Here is a 21,530-nt window from a genome sequence, read left to right on the forward strand (position 1 = left end):
GTGTTATAGTCAATCTAGTGTCAGAAGGACATGCTTGATGACTGTGATATTGAAGGGGGAATAGAATCAATCTCCAGGTTAAGTAATGCTAGGCTAGGTGAATGAGTCAGATGGTTTACCATTATTGCAGAAAGAACACAAATAAAAAAAAGCGAATATCTGGTAAGGTGTAGATACTCTCATAGTACTTGGAAAACAGAGCCTGTAAAGTCACAGCCTCTCCAACAAGTAGGTGTTAAATACCACTGCAGGAAAATTTCCCAAATTGAAATGCAGCAGGTAGCTTGATATTTTGAGCAACACATTGTCACTCACTGCTGATGGGAGTATGTGGTGCCTAGATTACTTTACCACCTGCTCCTCCGGGGAAGATTATAAAATAATAAGATACTATATATGGTTAGATGTGTAATATAACCAAGCGCTCCTGAGTACTGCTCCTCTGTGTGTGAGGCAGTGAGCAATTTGAAGATACTGTATTTGTAGTATTCAGCAGTGGGGACTAATTCCGCTTGCAGCTGTTCAAAATGTTTCAATTTCCCCTTTTTGTAAAGTTCATCTAAATAGTGTAAATCACCTTTAAGTCAGCTGCGTGTGTTCAAGTCGGGAATTGAAAGTTATAATACAAGGGCATGCACTTGAAAGGCAAAATTAGGGTGGCCTGTCCAGGGTTTGAATAGAAACCTCAACTACACCTTTATCATAGCATAAATAGTAGACGGATAGTGAAGGGGAATGGGGATATCTTAAGGGGGAGGTCAAAGCCAAACACTACAATTATGACTGTAAAGTTTTAATATGAGGTGTTGTGAATGCAGCCCCAGGTGTGGTAACAGTTTGGTATACCTGCAGCCCAGAGTTGGTAAGGGTACGGTACAGGTTTTGTGAAAGTGCAGTACAAAGCTGGTGTCTTAAATGTCCTGATCTCAGTGTCTTGGTTTTTGCTAGCAGTATAAATGCCTCTCAATGACTCCCAGGAAGTGGCACAAGCTCTCGCAGTGGAAGAGGCCCCCTTGGTCTTGTCCTGTTGTTCAGTGATCTGAAGTAGAGAGGAGGATGAATACTCTGGTCTCTCAGTGGAAAGTGCAAAGGTAGCAGTGCTGTGGAACTGTCTGTGCTCTTAACCTTGGGCTTGAGTCTGGTTGGCTTGGCTTCCTGCAGACAGACAAGTACTTCACAGCTGTGTCTACATGGACTCCTGCAGCACCAATAGAGAGAGAGCTTTCCTGGGTAATTTAACAGAATCCCTCACCTGGCACCGCCTGCCACCCAGAGTTTATTGGAACCTATAGTTCGGAAAGTCAGTTGTTCTTTTACGTAGCTGTCGTCTTGGACTATACCTCCCAGGGTTCCGGGCACTCTGTAATAAAGTCCATGTGCTCACTTGACTTTAGCTCTCCCTTCACTGGCTTAAGGAGAATCTACTGGCTTGAGGAGAACAGTGCAGCACAACTTTGGCATCTTGGTAGAGGGTGCAAAGCAAGTAAAGAGCAATGCTCCTTCTCCATGTTGTTGTAACCCAGCATTTGGCTACATACAGTATGTCCCCATATACAGGTGTTCTATTATCATCACTGCTCACTTGCATTGTTAGGTAATCAAACTCTCTTATATAATTATAAGTACACAGTGGGAAAATTACTTAAAGCATTTTAAACAGTTACGTTTCCTCAGAAAGAATGAATATTAGGAGTAAAAGACTAGATATCTGCAGCAAAATTTTGAAGCTATCAGATAACAAAATATATGTATATGTGTTATGGATAAATGGATATTTTTAGTCCTTATATCAAGAGAAAAATTATGTTCTGAATGCCAGACTGAAAACTAAAAATATTTCTTATCTTCCAATTCCAGAGCTTAGAAAACAGACTTTTGCAAAATCAATAATATTTATTTATTGTTGTTCTGGTTGGTTTGAGGGTCCACTGCACACTATACAATGGCCAGGTGAACGGGTACAATTTACCAGTAGACCCAAAGTCTGAATTTTCCCATTCAGAACAAACTGGCCCAATCTTACATGAATTCTGATTCCTAAAAAAAATGTCTTTCATCTATATCTATTGTCACCTCTCTTGAAATATAGCAAAAATCTGGGAAAAATACACAGCAGCTGTAAAAACAGAATGGTTGGAATCCACATTTCTATGAAACATAATTTTTAGCCATTTATCACATGGCTGTTTTTTCTTTACCCAAGAGCAAATATGTCTTATAAATAACAGTTCTTATGCCCTGTACACACATGCGGGATTTCAGACGGGAAAAGTTCCCATCAGAAATCCTGAGGGGAAAGCCAAGAACCTGCTCGGTCAGTCTTTCCCCCTACACATGGCCAGTTTTCCCGACAGTAAAATTGCGATGGAGCTTTGGCCGGGAATCCCGGCCGTGTGTATGCTCCATTGCAGTTTTTCCTGCAAAAGTCCGCCGGTTTTCCCGGTGGGAAAAAAGAGGACTGGTTCTCTTTTTTTGTCTGGCGGTTTTTGGGCAGTTTCCCGGTCGGAAAAACTATGAGGAGCATACCGAGGCCGGGATTCCCAGCCAAAAGCTCTCCTCACAGTTTTCCCATCGGGAAAACTGATCGTGTGTATGAGACATAAGATGTGATGGCTGAATTTGTTTATTATTTCAGGTTTTTTATTCCCACATCCACATCAATGGGTGTCAATGCACCAATTGTACTTTTTCTACGGAGGAGCAGTATTGTCATTTTAGGCCTGCAGAACACCTCTCCCTCTCCTCTTCTCTATAACATGGGGGAGATGTTCTGTAGTTTGCCAAATAGCTGGAACAAATGTTAACTGATGATGGCAAACAGCAGAGGTAGAAAACACAGGAAGGTATTAGCTCGCAAGATTTGTAACTGGATCAATAGGTATTTTTTTGCAAAACACTTTCAATGGTATATTTTGCAGATCAAAAGGGAGCAAATTAAAGCAGTTCAGTTATGGTTTACATACATTTTAAGTACAGGTTTAAGAACTCATAAATAACAAAATACTCCCTTGATTTTCATTAGCCTGGGGCAAACATCCTCTTATCTAAATACCTGCTTCTGAATCAGCTAATCTATTTATGTTGGTTAAGTGTTAAACATGCTTTTCTTAATGATACAAGGCAACTTCTCATGTGATAAATGACCAGTACACTGAACATTACTTTGTAAAAATGTATTATAATAAATCTCAGAAGACACAAGTTTGTGAAATATTCAGGTCTTAGCTTTTGAACATTTTTTTGAACAAAATAAGTAATTCTATAAATCCCACTATCGAGTATCTATCCATCAACGTATTAGTAATTTCTGAATCACTTCTTAAATCATGTAAACCTCAGTCTCTTAAATGAATATAGAGGTTTGAAATGCTGGATAATGCTTAATTATAATTTTTTTGGAAGCTCTTTAAAATTGTATATACAACTGTATGTTATATATATATATATATATATATATATATGTATATATATATATATATATATATATGTATATATATATATATATATATATATATATATATATATATATACTTTTTTTAAATAATTGTATGACTTTTACAAGCAACACTGGCAATAAACACCAAGCAGCAGCATAGTAAATGAGTATTTTGGTTCTAGTGATGCTTCTGGGAATCTGCACCCACTGAAGTCTTTTTGGTTGTGGTAAAAGTGGATTAATTTTCCGATTGCTACATCAACAAAAACATATTAATATTCATAAAAGCACATAGTGTTGATCCAGGGGGTCAGGAAGTCATGAAAGAAGCTTGAAGTGAATTTGTACAGAATGACACAAAACAGTAAAATGCAGGGGACGCAATTCAGAACCTCAAGATTTCATTATGCAGATCACATCTTTGAGAACTGAAGTTAAGATTGACCCCCATCCCCATTTTTTTCCCTCCCATTTCTCCCTAGAGACTTTTCACCATGTTAATACACCAATAGGGAGACATTAAAGGGATTGTAAACCCTCAAGGTTTTTCACATTAATGCCTCGGGAAAACTGCCATGACAGCTTTTGGCCGTAAAAACTGGCCGTGTGTATGCTCCATGGCAGTTTTCCCGACAGGAAAACCGCCGAGAATCCCGACGGGAAAAATGAGAACATGTTTTCTTTTTTCCTGATGGGATTCCTGGCAGTTTTTAAGCCAGCAGTTTTTCTATGGGGAAAGCCTGCGGTGGAGCATACACACGGCCAGGTTTCCTGACCAAAGCTCTCATGGCAGTTTTCCTGCCAGGAAAACCGGCCGCGTGTAGGGGAAAAAGCTACCGAGCAGGTTCTCGGTTTTCCCCTTGGTTTTCCCAGTGGACTTTTTACCATCGGGAAAACCGATCGTGTGTACAAGGCATTATGCAGGTTTTCTTACATATACAAGAAACTAGTGATATGGTTGATTTAATCTTCCTCTCTCTACCCAACATTGATCTCCATTATCAATATGGTACAGACTAATCTTTAAAACCCTAAACTCAGATGCAGAACAAAAATTTGTGAAATAGATGTTTGTCTTCCCTTTTTTTATGTTTTATATATATTTTTTTGCAGGTTGCACCCATAATTAAAGAAAGGATGATGAGAAAAGGAAGCATGATGGTGGGATATCAACCACACCGTGACAAAGTCAACTTCTTCCGCCACATTGTCATCAGCCCCCAAGTGAGCCGTGAAGATATGGACTTTGTGTTGGATGAGATTGAACTGCTCGGCAAAGACTTGTAGCTGTGGCACAGCAGCACAATGTGCTGCTCTTATATGGCTTGACAAAAGAGAGACTGCAGCATTTTACACTAGACATACACTATAGTATAGGCGTAGGCTAGACTGCCACATCATTTTATTTTCCTGACCATAATCAAGCATATTCTATACAAAAACAAGAGACAATAATTGTGCACTACAATATATTTTCTGCTTATAGAATAAAACAGGCTATACCCTTGCAGTTTACTTTCAGCTACATGTTTAGGCATTTTTCTATATACCTTATAGTATGCTTATGCCAAATATTCATAGTGGCATGGAATTTTTCTAAATTCACATGTCTGCCAATTGATGGTATTTATGCTAGTGTCCTTTGGAATATTCAGGCATTTATTCTATGCTAGTTATCATCTAAGGCATGCATAAAGTATCAAAGGATATCTTCACCCAAGGTCAGCTAGGACATCACACATTTAAATATAGCATATACTGTATCTACTTACAATTACAACAATCATGAACAGAACAGTTTCGCCTTCTGGTCATTTTGCCTGGGCTCAAAATCAGAAAATTTTCCCTATGCCTTGAATAACAAAATTCTCTGATACACACTCCTCCCAGGCAGAGTGGCTGGATGTAGAACTACCTGACACAAAGCTTTGAAATGAACACTTTATGGTAATAGGGAATAAGAGTACGTGAAGGTCTGTCAATGAGCTTTCTTTTGACATCAGTTTGAGATGCTGCTGACATCATTTGGAGTTCATTGACAGCTGCATATGGTCTGCTTAAAGCTGCTTTTGTATTCCATAAATCTTTCATGGAGAGAGAAGCAACTTTGATGTGAACAAAGCCCATTGTCGCAGGCTTTAATAGTTATCACAGTAAGTCTTCCAAACCCGTTCCACTGAGAATAGTTCAGTGGAGTATATATATAGTTAATGAAAAACTTGTCTCTACATAGCAGAACTAAAGCTTTACCCCAGTCATAATAAAAAATAACTTGATATTAAATCCACCTTCCCCGGTAAAGAATGTATTGCTTGCTTTTTCTAGGGAATGGCTAACATACAGTAATACTGACCTTACATTTCAATCTTCCTCCCTGCTGATAACTGGTCCACCAAAGCTGTTCTTTCTCTGCATGCTAATGTCTGACCAGTTTTTTCAAGGACCTTCTCATGGATGTCACCACTCCTAAAATCAGTGAAGGACGAGTGACCACATCTTCAGGATGGGATGTGGCCTCTAGTAGGAATGCCCTCCTACTTTCTATCACTGAGTGGACCATGGTGTAAAGTAAATATTAGTGTATGCTAACCTATCCCCTAAAAAAAAGAGCCACAGATACTCCTTAGGTGGAGGCATTGTGGAGATTTTTTTTTTTTTTGAATGTGCCTGGAGTTAGACTCAAAGTAACTGTGCAATAGTTTTACAGAATAAAGAGAATGAAAATGTAAAGACTCAGGAAAAAATATAGTTTGTGTCTACCTATAGAACAAAATAACTATACACTTATTTTTCTGCTCATAATGCAATCAGGTTTGTTTTGTTTTTTTCCTTTGTTTTTTATGAACTCAAGTTGTCTCCTGAAACAATCAATTAATTTATTATTATACATATATGATTGATTGGTATTAAACCATTACTTGTTTTTCTTTAATACTAAATAATTAGATCTGTGATAGTGAATGAATATGTACAGAAGAATGTGTTGTGATCTTTGACTGTTAGCATTGCTAGTTTAAATAATGCAATACCTAAACCTCTTTTTCATAATGACAAGTATTGGAATCTTTCTATGTCTTTTACTCATGTTTTTGTTGTGTGCTTACTAAATTAAATATTGGTGCATTTAAAGATAACCTGTGAGGTCTTAAAAAGTTTGAAAGGCTAGTATTTATCTTCATATCAACTGTTGTGTACCCTGGGAGGTGTCTGCATCTGATGTGCAGGCTGAACATAGGGCTTCAACTGCTACCTAAGACTAGACCACAGCAGTTAGGATTCAACATTAGAATATCAGTGGCCAATAAGAAATAATTATGACTATGGCATATGTTTAAGCCCTGTGGTAGCCTTGGGAACTAGGGCCTCCCCATCCACATGCCCCCTGGACCAAAAGTTGCCAGCCAGCCCCTGTTAAAAGCATACTGTATGTAAACCCAAAAACAAACATAACATACATTGCTGCTTACCAGTCCTTAGATGTGCTAGCTGCATTTGTTTTTTGTTTTGTTTTAGGCTGAGAACATTTCCAGCAATTACAGAAAATGCCTGTTACTCTTACCAGAAATGTAGTGCACTTTTCAATTTCTGGGAGCTTAAATGGAAGCAACTAGTCCCATCAATCCATCATGTAATAGAGATTAACAAAGTCAGACATGTTTGTAGTTCAATCTGTGTGACAACAAATTTGCAGCTAAATTTCAGAGATCCAGCGCTGTCCTCATCTGGGCTGGTTCTTTGCCAGTCTGCCAGTCCTCAGGTCTTGTATTTTACTAAGGGAATGGTCCTGCAGCCTTCTGGGACCTGTGACGTGTCAAAGAAGGCTGCAGTCAAAGGGGGGGACTAAAATCCTACTTGGATCACCTGGTTTTGACAGATAACCACTCCCAAAAGAAATAAATGTGTCCAACAGTGGTAAGGGAGGAGGGGAGTTGGAGGAGCAGAACTTCCCTTTTTGGGTGAAGTTCTGCTGTAAGATGAAACCTGAACTGCTACTAATCATAGAGCAAGAAAAATGTGGGAAGGAAATAAGGAGGCTTTTCAGTGCTGAAGCAAAGTCAGTAGGAAATCCTCTACATAAGACCATAGTAATGGTATCAAAGAATTTGCATTTTGTCCAGTTAAGACAACAAAACTTCTGGCATATATAAAGCACACAAAGGAACGTCCCCATATTCATTATTACATTGTTAAATGTATTTTTTAAATAGTAGCAAAATTTGTCTTTGTATCAGCCTTTTGGAAGTCGCTGTACAGCAAAATTCAGTAAAAAGCAGCACAGGAAGCCAATCGGGTGTATCACAGCGCAAGAAGAATGATGTTAAAATTTGAGAGCAGAGCAACAAAAAAATGATCTCATTGGAGTGCTTCTCTTTTCCCTGACCAGTCACAGAGTGAGGTGGCAAAAAGATGTGCAAATAAAGGAAAACATGCAGCCAATCCCAAGACTGGATGGACAAATTATTTTGGCTGGTTCAACAACTCACATGTATATATTTTTTGTGTGTATTTCCATCTTTCTGAGGGGTCAATCTATACAAAAAGATAAGTTCCTTTTGCAGGTTGAAATGTGGCCTGAAAGTTACAATCACATTTAAAACTGTATAATGAAAGATGCTTAGCACTTTGCTCACTAGCTTACAATGGTCTTTTTGGTGCATTTACAAAAATAAATTAATTTGTGCCTACCTTTGCATCTGTTAAAACCAATAGAAATAATAAAAGGGATTTTTTATTATTATCAATATTATTCAGTGCAAATATTTCTAGCTATACTATCTTCCCCCAAACCTTTTTTTGCCAAATATGCAATAATTCAGTTATGAATTACCATGCTATGCAGAGTTACTGAATAATTTATACTTACTGAAATTAGAGCAGAGATTTCAAATTACTCCACATAGCAAAACCATGCTAAGCCACTTTTTATCAGTATGGCTCAGAAACAAAACTGCAGTCAAAAGACATAAGAAGTGTCCACGGACACAGGATGACTGCTGCTAATATCTGTGATTTAGACAGTCCATGGATCTCAAGATTATACAATGAATTTTTATGGGGTGCAATAGAGCAGAATTTGCTCAACCAGCCAGATCAATAATGTATGTGTTGAAAAGGCCATAGAGTTGAGATCATCATAGCTAAATCCAGTCAAATAGAGAACAATTTCCAATCTGGGGCACCATTTAAAAGCGTAATAAACACACTGTACATTGGCAGCTAGCTTGTTTGCATTCTTTTTTAGATACTCCCTTTTTTCTAAATTTACCTAAGCATCAATGCCTCAGAAAACTGAGTGTAATAGCGAACCGACAGATATGACTCTGGGCATTGAGATCATGACTAAATAATTGGATGCTTTCACGCAGTATGTGTTTGGCTGGGGGCAAACATTTTTTTTTTTTGAATGTCAGACCCTTTCAGAAGGAAGAAAATGTTTTGGAAGTCAGATCATTTAACTATTAGTGCTCATGTTTCCAATTTCTCATGCTAATCCCAGCATCGGCTAGGGCCCACAGAGGTGAAGCCACTGGGGAAAATGTGTAACCTACAGCAAATCTAGTGCAAAATGAAAAAAAGTATTTTTAGTCTAGTAAACATACAATATTACATAGGCATATTTTATATTTAGCGTTTGAATGTTTTTTTGTATTGTTTTACTATGATGTTAATGGTTCTAAATAAACAGGTCGAATATAATCTCTAGCTACTTGGATCTAGTCAGAGACACATCCCTCTTGGTAAATATGCTTATATTTAAAAAGAAACAGTCAAAAAGTGCTAAACTTCATTACTGGATTTTACATCAGTAGTACAAATTAGACAAAGTATCAGCTCATGAACCTGTAAATGTTCAAAATATTATTTAACCACTTGCTTACTGGGCACTTAAACCCCCCTCCTGCCCAGACCAATTTTCAGCTTTCAACGCTGACGCACTTTGAATGACATTTGCACGGTCATACAACACTGTACCCAAATGAAATTTTTATATATTTTTTTTCACACAAATAGAGCTTTCTTTTGGTGATATTTAATCACAGCTGGGGTTTTTATTTTTTGCTAAACACAAAAAGAAAAGATGAAAAATGTTGAAGAAAAAAATCATGTTTCCTAGTTTGTTATAAAATTTTGCAAACAGGTAATTTTTCTCCTTCATGATATGTGCTGATGAGGCGGCACCGATAGGCTGCACTGGTGGGCACTGATAGGCTGCATTGATGGCACTGATAGGCATAGATAAGATGGCACTGATTGGCACAGATAAGGTGGCACCAATGGGGACAGATAAAGCAGTACTGATAAGGCGCCACTGATGGCCACTAATAAGATGACACTGATGGGTCCTGAAGAGCACTGATTTGTGTTACTGATAGGTACCACTGATAGATGGCACTGATAGGTGGCACTGATGGGCACTGGTAGGTGGCACTGATGGGCACTGGTAGGTGGCACTGATGGCCACTGGTAGGTGACACTTATGGGCACTGGTAGATAACACTGATGGGCAGCACTGTTGATGAGGCACTGATATGTGGCACTGTGATCACTGATAGGTGGGACTGTAGGCACTGGTAGGTGGTGCTGGTGGGCACTAGTAGGCAGTACTGTTGTGCACTGACAGGTGGCACAGGTGGGCACAGATGAGCTGGCTGCAGCTCTCCTTGATCGGGACTGATGTCCTTCTGACAGCCACCGGTGCTCGGCTATCAGCGCAAGGAGAAAAAATAGCCAATTACCGGCTCTGTTTACATCACATGATCAGCTGTCATTGGCTGACAGCTGACCATGTGGTAAGGGGTCAGGATCAACCCCTTACTCCGATCTGTGATCCAGTAAGTCTCATAGACTCACTGATCACAGAGCGCACCACGCGAGCCCTGCAGGGGGCGCGCAGGCCGCTCAAGCATGGAATGACGTCTATTGACGCCCTCCCGGCAAAGTATGTCCACGTCATTCGGCTATAGCACAGATCTAAAGAAGTTAAATAAACAAACTAAGAATGAATATATCATGGCTCTTAAGTACTGCCACACACTGTATTCAACTCCAGCATTAAGTAAATAAAAGAGAATGAAAGACATGCTTTAGATCAAGTCCCTGCTCATCAGTAGACCTCAACGATTAAGTCCAATGTGGGGCGTGACCAATGGGCGTGAACTTGAGGTGAAGCCTGTCTTTCACTCACTTTGAATTGGATACAGTGTGCAGCAGTACTTGTATGCTATATTGCATCTTGGGGGGAGATGTTTCTGCCAGCCATTGAATACAGCGTGTAAACCCGGGAGCCTGATACTGTGGACATTTGGCACCTTTTTAGGGGGGGGGGGGAACAGATACAGATACCAGAAGATTGGACCCCTCCTCCTTCTTCCAATTAGAAAGCGACCAATAAGAAAGCGCTGCGCACTTTGCGCATGCATAGTAGGGAACCGGCTGTAAATATGAAAGGCATCACTGCCGAATTCCCTTACTAGGAATGGCGGCAGCTGCACCCGACAGCTGATCCAAAGATCGGCTGCGGTGCCTACATCGAGGGCCCTGGACAGTTAAGTGTCCATATTTTAAAAGTCAGCAGCTACAGTATTTGTAGCTGCTGACTTTACATTTTTTTCTGGGGGGCTGGACCTCCTTTTTAAAGACTAAAAATGATAAGTCAGCAGCTACAAATACTACAGCTGCTGACTTTTAATATCTGGACACTTACCTGTCCAGAGAGCCCACAATGTCAGCGCCCTAGACGATCTTTGGCCTTTTGGCTTTACAGCCAGTTCCCTACTGCGCATGCGCAAAGCACGCTGTGCTTTCTAATTGGTCCGGCGGCTGAGGAAGGAGGAGGGGGCCGAACTTATGAGAGACCGGGTCAAAAACATGTACCCGTTGCCCCCTCTGAAAGGTGCCAAATATGGCACTGGAGGGGTGAGGTGATGGATAAGGGGAAGGTCCACTTTTGAGTGGAACTCTGCTTTCATTTAATAAATCACATATTTGCTTCCTTTTGGTTAGTTAAATAGTTCATTAAAGTGTTTTTTTTATATCTGTTTAATAAGTAAAAAATACAGTGCAGGTGGTGTACACAGTATTTAATACAGTGTGTACAGTTTCTACTACACTTCTGGTGGTGTACACTGTGCACAATACAGTGCAGCCGTAGCACAGTTTTTACTTATTTTCTGGCGATGTACACAGTATCTAATACAGTGTGTACAGTTTCTACTACTTATCTGGTGGTGTACACAGTATCTAATACAGTGTGTACAGTTTCTACTACACTCCCAGGTTGCGGAAGGGAGTAACATGAGCCTAGAGAGAGGGGGTGCCCAAGAAGGACAAGAAACTGGCAGTCATGTTCCCCCAGCTGCAGCATACTGCCAAGTTTGCTCCAGTGATGAGGAGGGGGGGGAGGGGGGGTGAGGAGGTCATTGACTGTACTTGGGTGCCTGAGAGAAGAGAGGAGGAGGCACAGCTCCAAAGAGGCAGGATGTCCTCTAGGGGGCAGCTACCCTATTGTATCACACTGCAGAGCTCCGCATGTGCAGGGCACTGCTGACTCCCCGTTGACTTTTAAAAGTTCCTTGGTGTGGGCCTTTTTCAACACGTGTGCAGCAGTTCGCACCATTGCTGTTTGCAACTTATGTCTGAAGCGGATCAAGCGTGGCTAGAACAGCAGCCCCTTGGGCACCACATGCTTGACCAGACATATGATGACCTGCCATTCAGTCTATTGGCAACAGCAAGGGCAACCATACAAGGGTAAGGTTGCAGAACTTATTCTGCCTTTGCAGAGGGAGCAGAGGATGAAACATTTTCAGGAGGCCTTGAAGAAAGGTTTGTGTAACGCATTTCCAGACCCTGGGAGGTTACAATTTCCTGGTGCTGGACAACATGTTGCTAAGGCTTCATTCAGTCAGAGGAAGAGCGGTGGAGAAGGTGGCCAGCTAACTGATGCCTTTAAACAATTGTTTAGCCAAGGTCTGATCGGTTCAAGCAACCATTGAAAGCATCTGCATTACATGGTGCAGGAATATCTAGGGGCAAGAGCAGACTTGGAGACCTTTCTAGCAGAGCATCCACTGGGTCACTGGGTCTTGAGGATGGACCACTGGCCAGAACTTGCTCAATATGCAATTGAGATACTGGCCTGTCCTGCATACAGCATGCTTTCTGAATGCACATTCAGTGCTGCTGGAGGGTTTGTAACGGATCAAAGAGTGTGCCTGTCCAAAGACTCCGTTAATAGGCTCACATTCATAAAAAATAATCAGTCTTGGATCAGCAGCTATCAAGCATCTGGTGCTTATTCAACTGATTTATTTTCCATGGATGTGGGATTCCTTGAAGACTGCCTATGCTGACTATCCTATTCCTCCTCAATCTTGATGATGCTAGCTTCCAACAATAGTTTTGTTTAGGGCACCACCACCACCACCCAAGGTCCAATTGTTCTGCCCTGTTTAACAGGGGCATGTAATTAAAATGTTTGATATACAATTTCAACGCAGGGCCATTCCTGCGCTCAACAAGAGTAACTGTAAGGACTTACAGTGTTGTGGCACCACAACCACCAAACGTTTTCTGCCTCTGTTTAACAGGGGCATGTAATTACAACTTTTGATATAATATTTCACAGCAGGGTCCGTTCCGGTGCCCAACAAGTGTAACTGTGAGGGATTACAATTTTGTGGCACCACCACCACCACCCAAGGCCCAATTTTTCTGCCGCTGTTTAACATGGGCGTGTTATTACAATTCTTGATATTATATTTCACAGCAGGGCCCATATAAACTGATGTTTAAAAAACAAGGGTGCAGGGTTCCCCTTAATATCCATACCAGAAATTGTTGTAGGTGTCACCGGCGCAAAGAAAAATAAAAAAACGTGATCTGCTGCAAAACCGTGTAAGCCCTAAGGAGGGTTAAATGTGCATATAAAAGGAAAATGTTACTGCGCTGATCTAATAATCCATGAGGTGTGATCTCTGGGAATGTGAACTGTGAACTGATTTAGTGCACAATCAACCATATATATTATCAGGAGTTGAAAACACCTAATATTCAATGTGGATAAACTATAATAAATAAATTAATCTTGATACAAACAATCTATGAAGATATGTTATATAAGTGTTGCAAAAACCTAAATACATTAAACGTGACCCAAACAAAGATATATTGGTTGGTTGACCTGCACATCAATGTGCCATAGTGCTCCTATAAAGGAAAAAAATGGCTGCTCTTGCTGCTCCAAGCCTACCAATAGTGAAAACAAAGCAAAAAAGATTTTCCAAAAATAAAATGAAATCAAAATAATCACAACAAAACCAATAGTACCAAATGTGCAATGCGCCAGCTGCGCTGAAAAAATATAGTCCAATGACAGACAGTCTTGCTATTACACAATATATTCCAGTGGAAAAAGAAGGGTTCAATGCTGGTAATGCTGTGTAAAGAAAAGTGCAACTGTCTCTTCCACCCGACAAAGATGTGCCACCATCACCAATGGTAAAACTCAACACTCACCAGACCCCAGGTCATAAAAGGCCCCAAAGTAGTGTCTTTTCTTTGTCCGTTAGTGGATGTTGCCTCCTTCTCCCTTTTACAAGATATCCTTAAATCCTCAAAAACAAGGGGCTCATCATGGTGTAGTATATTAAAACGTATTTATTAAAAAATATATATAAAAATGCACTTACAAGAAAGAGTGCCTTTGACCTGGTGTCTTTGGCAGTGTCAACCGTTAAAAGCCGCTGACCAGCATTTAAATGGCATCTTGGGAGGTGTGCATACCTCGCTCCTCTCCTCATATGCTGCTACAAGGGGTCCTGGCGTGCTGGTATGTTCCCCTCCTTGTGTGTGTGTCCAAACAGCCTCTACGCGTTTCGCTATTGCGTCATAAGGAAAGCTCCTGGGGTCTGGTGAGTGTTGAGTTTTACCATTGGTGATGGTGGCACATCTTTGATGGAAGATGAAATATGATGTTAATACCGGTCAGTGAATGACCACCTTGAGGTATCAAATGTAGGAACAAGTGTGGAAAGAAGATATTGGGAGAAGCCACCACCAGCATAATGAAGGTTTACCAGAGCAATTGGATTTAACAAGGCATATGCCCAATGAGTCATCAAGGATCTCGCCTGAAAACAAATATCGATCTGGTTACACAAGGAAATTACATTGTCCAGACCAGCGGGAATGGCTCTTCCTGCTAATTCATCTTTCACTTGGTCAGTGAGGCCATGTAAAAAGATTGCCACTAGGGCCTCATTGTTCCAGCTTACTCAGCTGTGAGGATACGAAACTGAAGAGCATATTGTCCCACTGAAGAAGATTCTTGGTGAAGATGTAAAAGGGCACTGGTTGCTGAAGAAACCAGAGCCGGTTCCTTGAAGATGTTTCAAAAGAGCTTCAAGAAGTAGGACAGGCTGGAAACCACAGGATCATTCTTCTCCCACAGGGAAGCAGCCCAGGCTAAAGCTTTAGCAGAGAGGAGGAAAATAACATAGGCTATCTTTGCCTAATCAGATGGGAAATTTGGAGGCTGGAGTTTAAAATGAATGGTGCATTGGCTGAGGAACCCCATGCAGATCTTGGAGTCCCCAGAGAAATGGGACAGAGCTGGAGTTGTGTGGCTGTGACCAAAATAGGTACACCTGCCTATTGTAACTGAGGTGGCTGACTAGGGGTTTGCAAGGAGGCCTGAAGCTGGTTCAAGCGGGAAGCCAGATCCTGAAGAAATCACATCACCTGAGTCTGATTCTATTCCTGAGTCTCAAGTCTGCAGACTATGCCGTGCAATGGATCATCTGCGGGTAGCGGGATGTCAGCCGGGTTCATGGCTGATCAAACTGTCAGGTCACCTGAATCCAGGTGACAGATGTACTCTGTTGGAGTCAGGAGTGCACCACAAGGTAGTAGACCCTACGTTTGACTGCTTTTGATGGAGCTCTAGGTGATTCAGGAGAGCAGGAATTCTGGAGCACCAACACAGATCACACTGGGAGCTAGAGCATGAGATTTCCCAGAGCGTGAAATCTAAGAGCCAGCTGGGCCCCAGGCCCCTAATGGTGGGGATGGATTTTGCTGCATTCTGGCTCGAGGTCACGACCCCCAGGGCCTCCCAGCTCACGCTCATGGTTGACTACAGGAAGGTAGAGAAGAGGCAGCAGACTGTAAAAACAAATGAAAAGTCAGAGATGGCCAAAGGTTGGGGCAACAAGCAGGTAAGGATAGTCAAGGAACATGCCATGGTTGGAAGGGATATGAAGCAGACAAGGACAGTCAAGAACAAGCCAAGATCGGTAACTAGAAACAGACATAGCACACACAAGGAGCACACAGATGTCAAGGACATAATATTGATCAGCAGGGCTAGCTTGCAGTGCACAGGTTAATATAGTGTTCCCTGATAAGGGCTGAGGTGGAGCCAGGTGAAGGGCGACTGGCTTCTTGAGCTAAAAACATGGAGAGGTAAGCTTACAGACAAACATTACCGTGACAGTAATTTCATTATTAATTTTATTTGAAATGTACAATTGCATATTGGTTACCTGAACGCATAGGCCGGGATTCAGAAAGGACATACGACGACGTATCTCCAGATACGCCGTCGTAAGTCCAAATGTGCGTCATCGTATCTATACGCGTATTCTTGAAACTAGATACGCCTGAAAGTTGCCAAGATACGACCGACGTAAGTCTCCTACGCTGTCGTATCTTGGGTGCATATTTACGCTGGCCGCAAGGGGCGCTTCCGTAGATTTACGGGTCGAATATGCAAATGGCTTAGATACGCCGATTCACGAACGTACTTGCGCCCGTCGCATTAAGCTACTCAGTTTACGTAAGGCGTACGTCCGGCGTAAGTTTACCCCTCATAAAGCAGGGGTAAGTCATGTTAAGGTATGGATGTCGGAAACGTCGGAACAGCGTTGTATTTTACGTTGTTTGCGTAAGTCGTACGTGAATGGGGCTGGGCGTAGGTTACATCAACTTCGAAAGCATTGAGCCAACGTATCTTAGGGAGTATTTGCAACGTGATTCTGAGCATGCGCGCGCATGCGCCGTACGATCGCCCATGCATTTACATGGGGTCACGTTTCATTATAATACAACACGCCCACTGCCTTGCTACTTTGAATTACGCGGGCTTACGCCGGCCCATTTATGTTCCGCCGGCGTACATATGGGAGCAAGTGCTTTGTGAATACAGTACTTGCCTCTCTATGCTACGTCTCTCTAAGATACGCCAATGTATCTGAATCCCGGCCAAACTCTTTATTTATGTGCAAATCAATGACATAATTTTACAGAATCAAATTATAAGATACTACTACCAGTTATTGACATCTACATAAAAATCTTTAGAAATGAAGCCAAAATCCTCATAATAAAATCAAAGGATTATCATGGCTTCAGTTAAAACATCTCTAAGATCAATAATGTCCTATGTATGATTTGGTTTAAATAAACTGTAAAATACTCAGTACAATTTGAAATACCACTGATGTCAGATGCTATATCATTAGATGTCTTCAGCACAATTTTTTAAAGTTCAGTAGAGCATTTTATATCAGTGCAGCCAGAGAGAAGATTTGTAAGCTACATCTAAAGTGGAAAGATAGACAACAGCTGATCTGGTACAAATGTGTAAAACTGCTTCCAACATGTTTTTAAATGCAGATTATAATGGTTTGGGGGTCAGTTCAATTTATTAGGTATGCTTATATAGTTTACATCCCTTTATATTGTATAAATGCAGCCCTCCTCTAACAGCGTATTGCACTAAACCTGTAGGTAAAAAAAGAGAACCAGAACCTTCACTAACTAGAAGAGTGGCTTTGATTATAAAGTTGCCAGTGCCTCCACCCAGGACAGGGCCTCTGTGAACAGAAAGGATTACCTTCCTGGGAAATGAACCAGTAATCTAATCAAAGTAATTTGGAGTCAATGAACTACTGTAACCAGCATATATCATTAACCATAAGTATAAATTGTAGATGTACACCAGTATGGAAATAATACAAGCTTGGCTTTATATAAGTGTAGCACTACCCCCGGAGGAGCCGCTAATTTGTTGTTGGGATCGGCGTTTTAAGTTACCTTGATGCAGTCTAGGGGTGCAGTTGAAGAACAGAGTCGTGAGCGAAGGTCCAGACAGTGAATAAAGGGTTTTCCAATGCTTTATTTCCAGGCCAACACAGCCAACATCAACATCAAATGGGAAAGACAAGGCTGATGAAGGAAAAGAGAGAAACCTTGCAGTGTCAGGCCTGTATATGAACCGAGCAGTCCTGCTCTCAGTAGTATCAGATTGTGGTTCGTCCCCACTCTAGCCAGAGTGGGTGAAGTGCCCCCGGACAGACCCCTATCTTGAGCCTGGCAGCCGAGGTGTCACTTTAGATTTTCTGGGAGGAACAGGTCTCTCTCACAGGCCTGGCTCTAGGGCCTCTGCCACAGGCCTATTACTTTAAGCGAGCTAGATGGATGATTCAAGCGAATCCTCCCAGTAAGTTTTAGCATAGGTCATGGGATGACAGCAAAGCATACCTGTAAGCATTCCGGTCACCAGATCCCCGATTGGTTCGTTTAAGCCCTGTTGGACAGTCTGCCTCTGGGTTCTCCTCAAGCCGATTCCCCAATCGAACGGCACCCAGCCTGGGATCCTCTCAATAGAACTGGGGACCCAGTAAGTCACTGGAGTCCCTTTTCACCTCTGGATGAGGTTCTGTGTAGCCTGCAAATTTGGCCAGGTGGGCCACGCTGGCGGGGTCCATGGATGCGTGCACCCTAAAGGTGGATGCCGCACCTGGAACCGGGACCCCGCGAAGATTTTAGAGCACATGAACTCTGTCACAGATATAATCTCCCCCAGCATGCCCCGCGAGTGAAAACTCCTCTGAATGGCTGCTGGGGAAAACTTGCTCTGCCAGAACCCCTCTGGTGCCAACTGCCGGCCAGGGATGGCACCGCATCCCTGGAGCACAGACTGACACAGTGGACATTTCTGGAACGACAGAAGTCCCAATTTAGCAAATTGCGAATGGGAGCAAAATAACTCTCCCATTCCCCACTAACTTTAGCGTAGTGCCCATACTAAAAAGTAAGGGGGCGCTACATAAGAAAAGATTAATAATAGTACATACATTTATTGTACAAACAAGTGCTATCAGCAAAGGGCCCAACCTCACTTTTATTGCTGTTACAAGGAATGTAAACATCCCTTGTGACAGTAATAGGTAGTGACAGTTACTCTTTATGGAGGGATCGGGGGTATAAATGACCCCAAATCCCTCCTTTGCACTTCAAAGTATTCAGATCGGCAAAAAGGTGATTCTGAATACTGTTTTTTTTTTTTTAACTGCGACATTGGCAGCCGAGTAAGCCAGAAGTGACGTTGTGATGTCACTTCCATGTCTACACATAGGAGGCTGGAACAAAGCCATTTCCGGCTTTGTTCCATACTCAGCCTAGCTGGCGGAAGTGCTGAATCGTGGATCAGGTCTCCCGGTGAGACAGGAGCCCTGGAAGAGCAGTGGTAGGTGGCGGGAGGGGGGACGTCCACTCTCACTCCTTCAGGATAACAGCCGAGCAGCTTTTAGCTGCATCAGTTGTTATCCCTGAAGAGCCAACCGTCTGCTCTAAAAAACAGTACTGGGACGATGTATGCAGCTGCATGCATCATCCCGGTATAACCCCTTAAAGCCGAGGCCGCATATGTACGTGCAGTCGGCGCTAAAAGGGACTTTAGTTAATGACAACCAGGTGAAACTAAGGCGATAGAGGAAAATAAACAGTATTTAAACAGTTTAACTGTTTCTCATCAAGTAATTTACAGGTATGTTTCTGGATTGGAGGGGTGATATTTTCGTCATTGCTGCAGCGATAATCAATATATAATTTTCTAGGGCCGGCGATTTCCTTCACTTTAAAAGTAATCCTAGAGACTAAGAGGCCCTTGTATTGCTTTTACAGGTGATGGGGAGCCTGGTAAGGATGCAACCGGCGGCATCCAGGTCCTGGGACACAGTGAGAGGAACTGATGTTGTTCCTCCCACTGACTGATGTCTGAAACTGGAAGCGATGAGGATTTCATCAGTTCCGTTTGTTGTCTCATGTAAACAAGCATCTGATCAAAACGATTTTGGATTGATCTTGGACCTGTCATGGCCCATACTTTCATAAGGGATGTTGTCCCTTTTGATATCAATAAAAGAGAATAAAAAAATAAAGATACTGGGCTAGATTCAGCATTGAATTACACCGGCGTATCTATAGATACGCCGCGTAAATTCAAAGCTGTGCCAGCGTATATTTTTTCTGTATTCAGAAAGCAAGATACGCCGACATTAGCCTAAGATCCGACTGGCGTAAGTCTCTTACACCGTCGTATCTTAGGGTGCATATTGACGCTGGCCACTAGGTGGCGCTTCCGTTGTTTTCGGCGTAGAATATGCAAATGACCTAGATACGCCCATCCACAAATTTACGTACGCTTGGCGCTATTTTTTTACGTCGTTTGCGTTAGGCTTTTTCGGCGTAAGGTTGCTCCTGCTATTAGGATGCGTACGCAATGTTAAGTATGGACGTCGTTGCCGCGTCAAATTTTGAATTTTTTACGTTGTTTGCATTAGTCGTTCGCGAATACCAATGACGTCCTTGCGGCGTACTTTGGAGCAATGCACACTGGGAAATTCCACGGCCGGTACATGCGCCGTTCGGGAAAAACCTCAATCACGTCGGGTCACCAAGAATTACCATAAAACACACCCCCTCATCCTCATTTGAATTACGCGCGCTTACGCCGGCCCCATTTACGCTACGCCGCCGTAACTTAGAAGGCAAGTGCTTTGTGAATACAGCACTTGGGCCGGATTCAGATACCTGAGCTGTAACTTTGGGCGCAAGTTCTGTATTCAGAAAGAACTTGCGCCCTAATTTACGGCGGCGTAACGTATGTGTTGCGGCGTAAGGCCGCGTAATTCAAATGTGGATGTTGGGGGCGTGTTGTATTTAAATTTGACTTGACCCCGCGTTTTTTACGTTTTTTTTGAACGGCGCATGCGCTGTCCAAAAAATATCCCAGTGTGCATTGCGCCAAAGTACGCCACAAGGACGTATTGGAATCGACGTGAACGTAAATGACGTCCAGCCCTATTAGCGAACGACTTACGCAAACGACGTAACATTTTCAAAATTTGACGCGGGAACGACGGCCATACTTAACATAGGGTACATACCCCTCATATAGCAGGGGTAACTTTACGCCGGAAAAAGCCTAACGCAAACAATGTAAAAAAAAAAACGTCGGGCGGTCGTTAGTTTCTGAATCGGCGTAAATACTAATTTGTATATTCCTCGCGTAAACATACGGAAGCGCCACCTAGCAGCCAGCCAGAAAATACAGCCTAAGATACTTACACCTGTCGGATCTTAGGGATATCTATGCGTAACTGATTCTCTGAATCAGGCGCATAGATACGACCTCCCGCACTCAGAGATACGACGGCGTATCAGGAGATACCCGTCGTATCTTGTCTCTGAATCTGGCCCTTGCCTCTCTGAATACGATACGCTGCGCCGCCATAATAATGCGCGCCCCTACCTGAATCTAGCCCACAGTGTGAAAAAAATAAATCCACCAATTCTTGCTGCAGAAATCTGGTAAACGCAGCTACCTGGCCATGGTAGAGCCTGCTACCCCGCAGTTTACAACCCAATCAGTTACTCAGATTTTTTTTGCCATTTCATGTTTTAATTCTTTTTTTATCTACCAAACAATTATTATATTTAATTGTGGAACAATGTAACCTAAATTCCCAACAGTTTATTGGCAGCAATCCAAAATTTATTTTATTTAGGAATCGGAAAAAAAATTAACTGCAGTTCTACTCATACCTGACTGCAGGTCCACAAAACTAATTCACCATATACAATTATATAGTCTTTAATTATGGCCAAGACATGCTATAAAATAATATTTTTTTTTTTTTATATTTCAATGACACTGGCGATTCTCTGTTCTCTCCTCAAAGTGACCCTGCATATGGCTCCACAACATTTTCTTAACAATTTTTTGAAATGTATACTCCAGGATGTT

The 21,530-nt window shown here is 42.0% G+C and overlaps 1 protein-coding gene across 1 annotated transcript in view; it reads left to right on the forward strand.

The window, feature by feature from the left end:
- Positions 1-6,570, forward strand: part of GADL1 (glutamate decarboxylase like 1) — a 427,714-nt gene extending 421,144 nt beyond the window's left edge. The window contains exon 15 of the mRNA XM_040353089.1: positions 4,550-6,570. Coding sequence (XP_040209023.1) covers positions 4,550-4,723 — 174 coding nt within the window. The 3' untranslated portion in view covers positions 4,724-6,570. The remainder of the gene's footprint in view (positions 1-4,549) is intronic.
- The last annotated feature ends 14,960 nt before the right edge of the window (positions 6,571-21,530 follow it).

The sequence above is a fragment of the Rana temporaria genome, chromosome 5 (genome assembly GCF_905171775.1).
Source record: "Rana temporaria chromosome 5, aRanTem1.1, whole genome shotgun sequence".
NCBI lineage: Eukaryota > Metazoa > Chordata > Amphibia > Anura > Ranidae > Rana > Rana temporaria.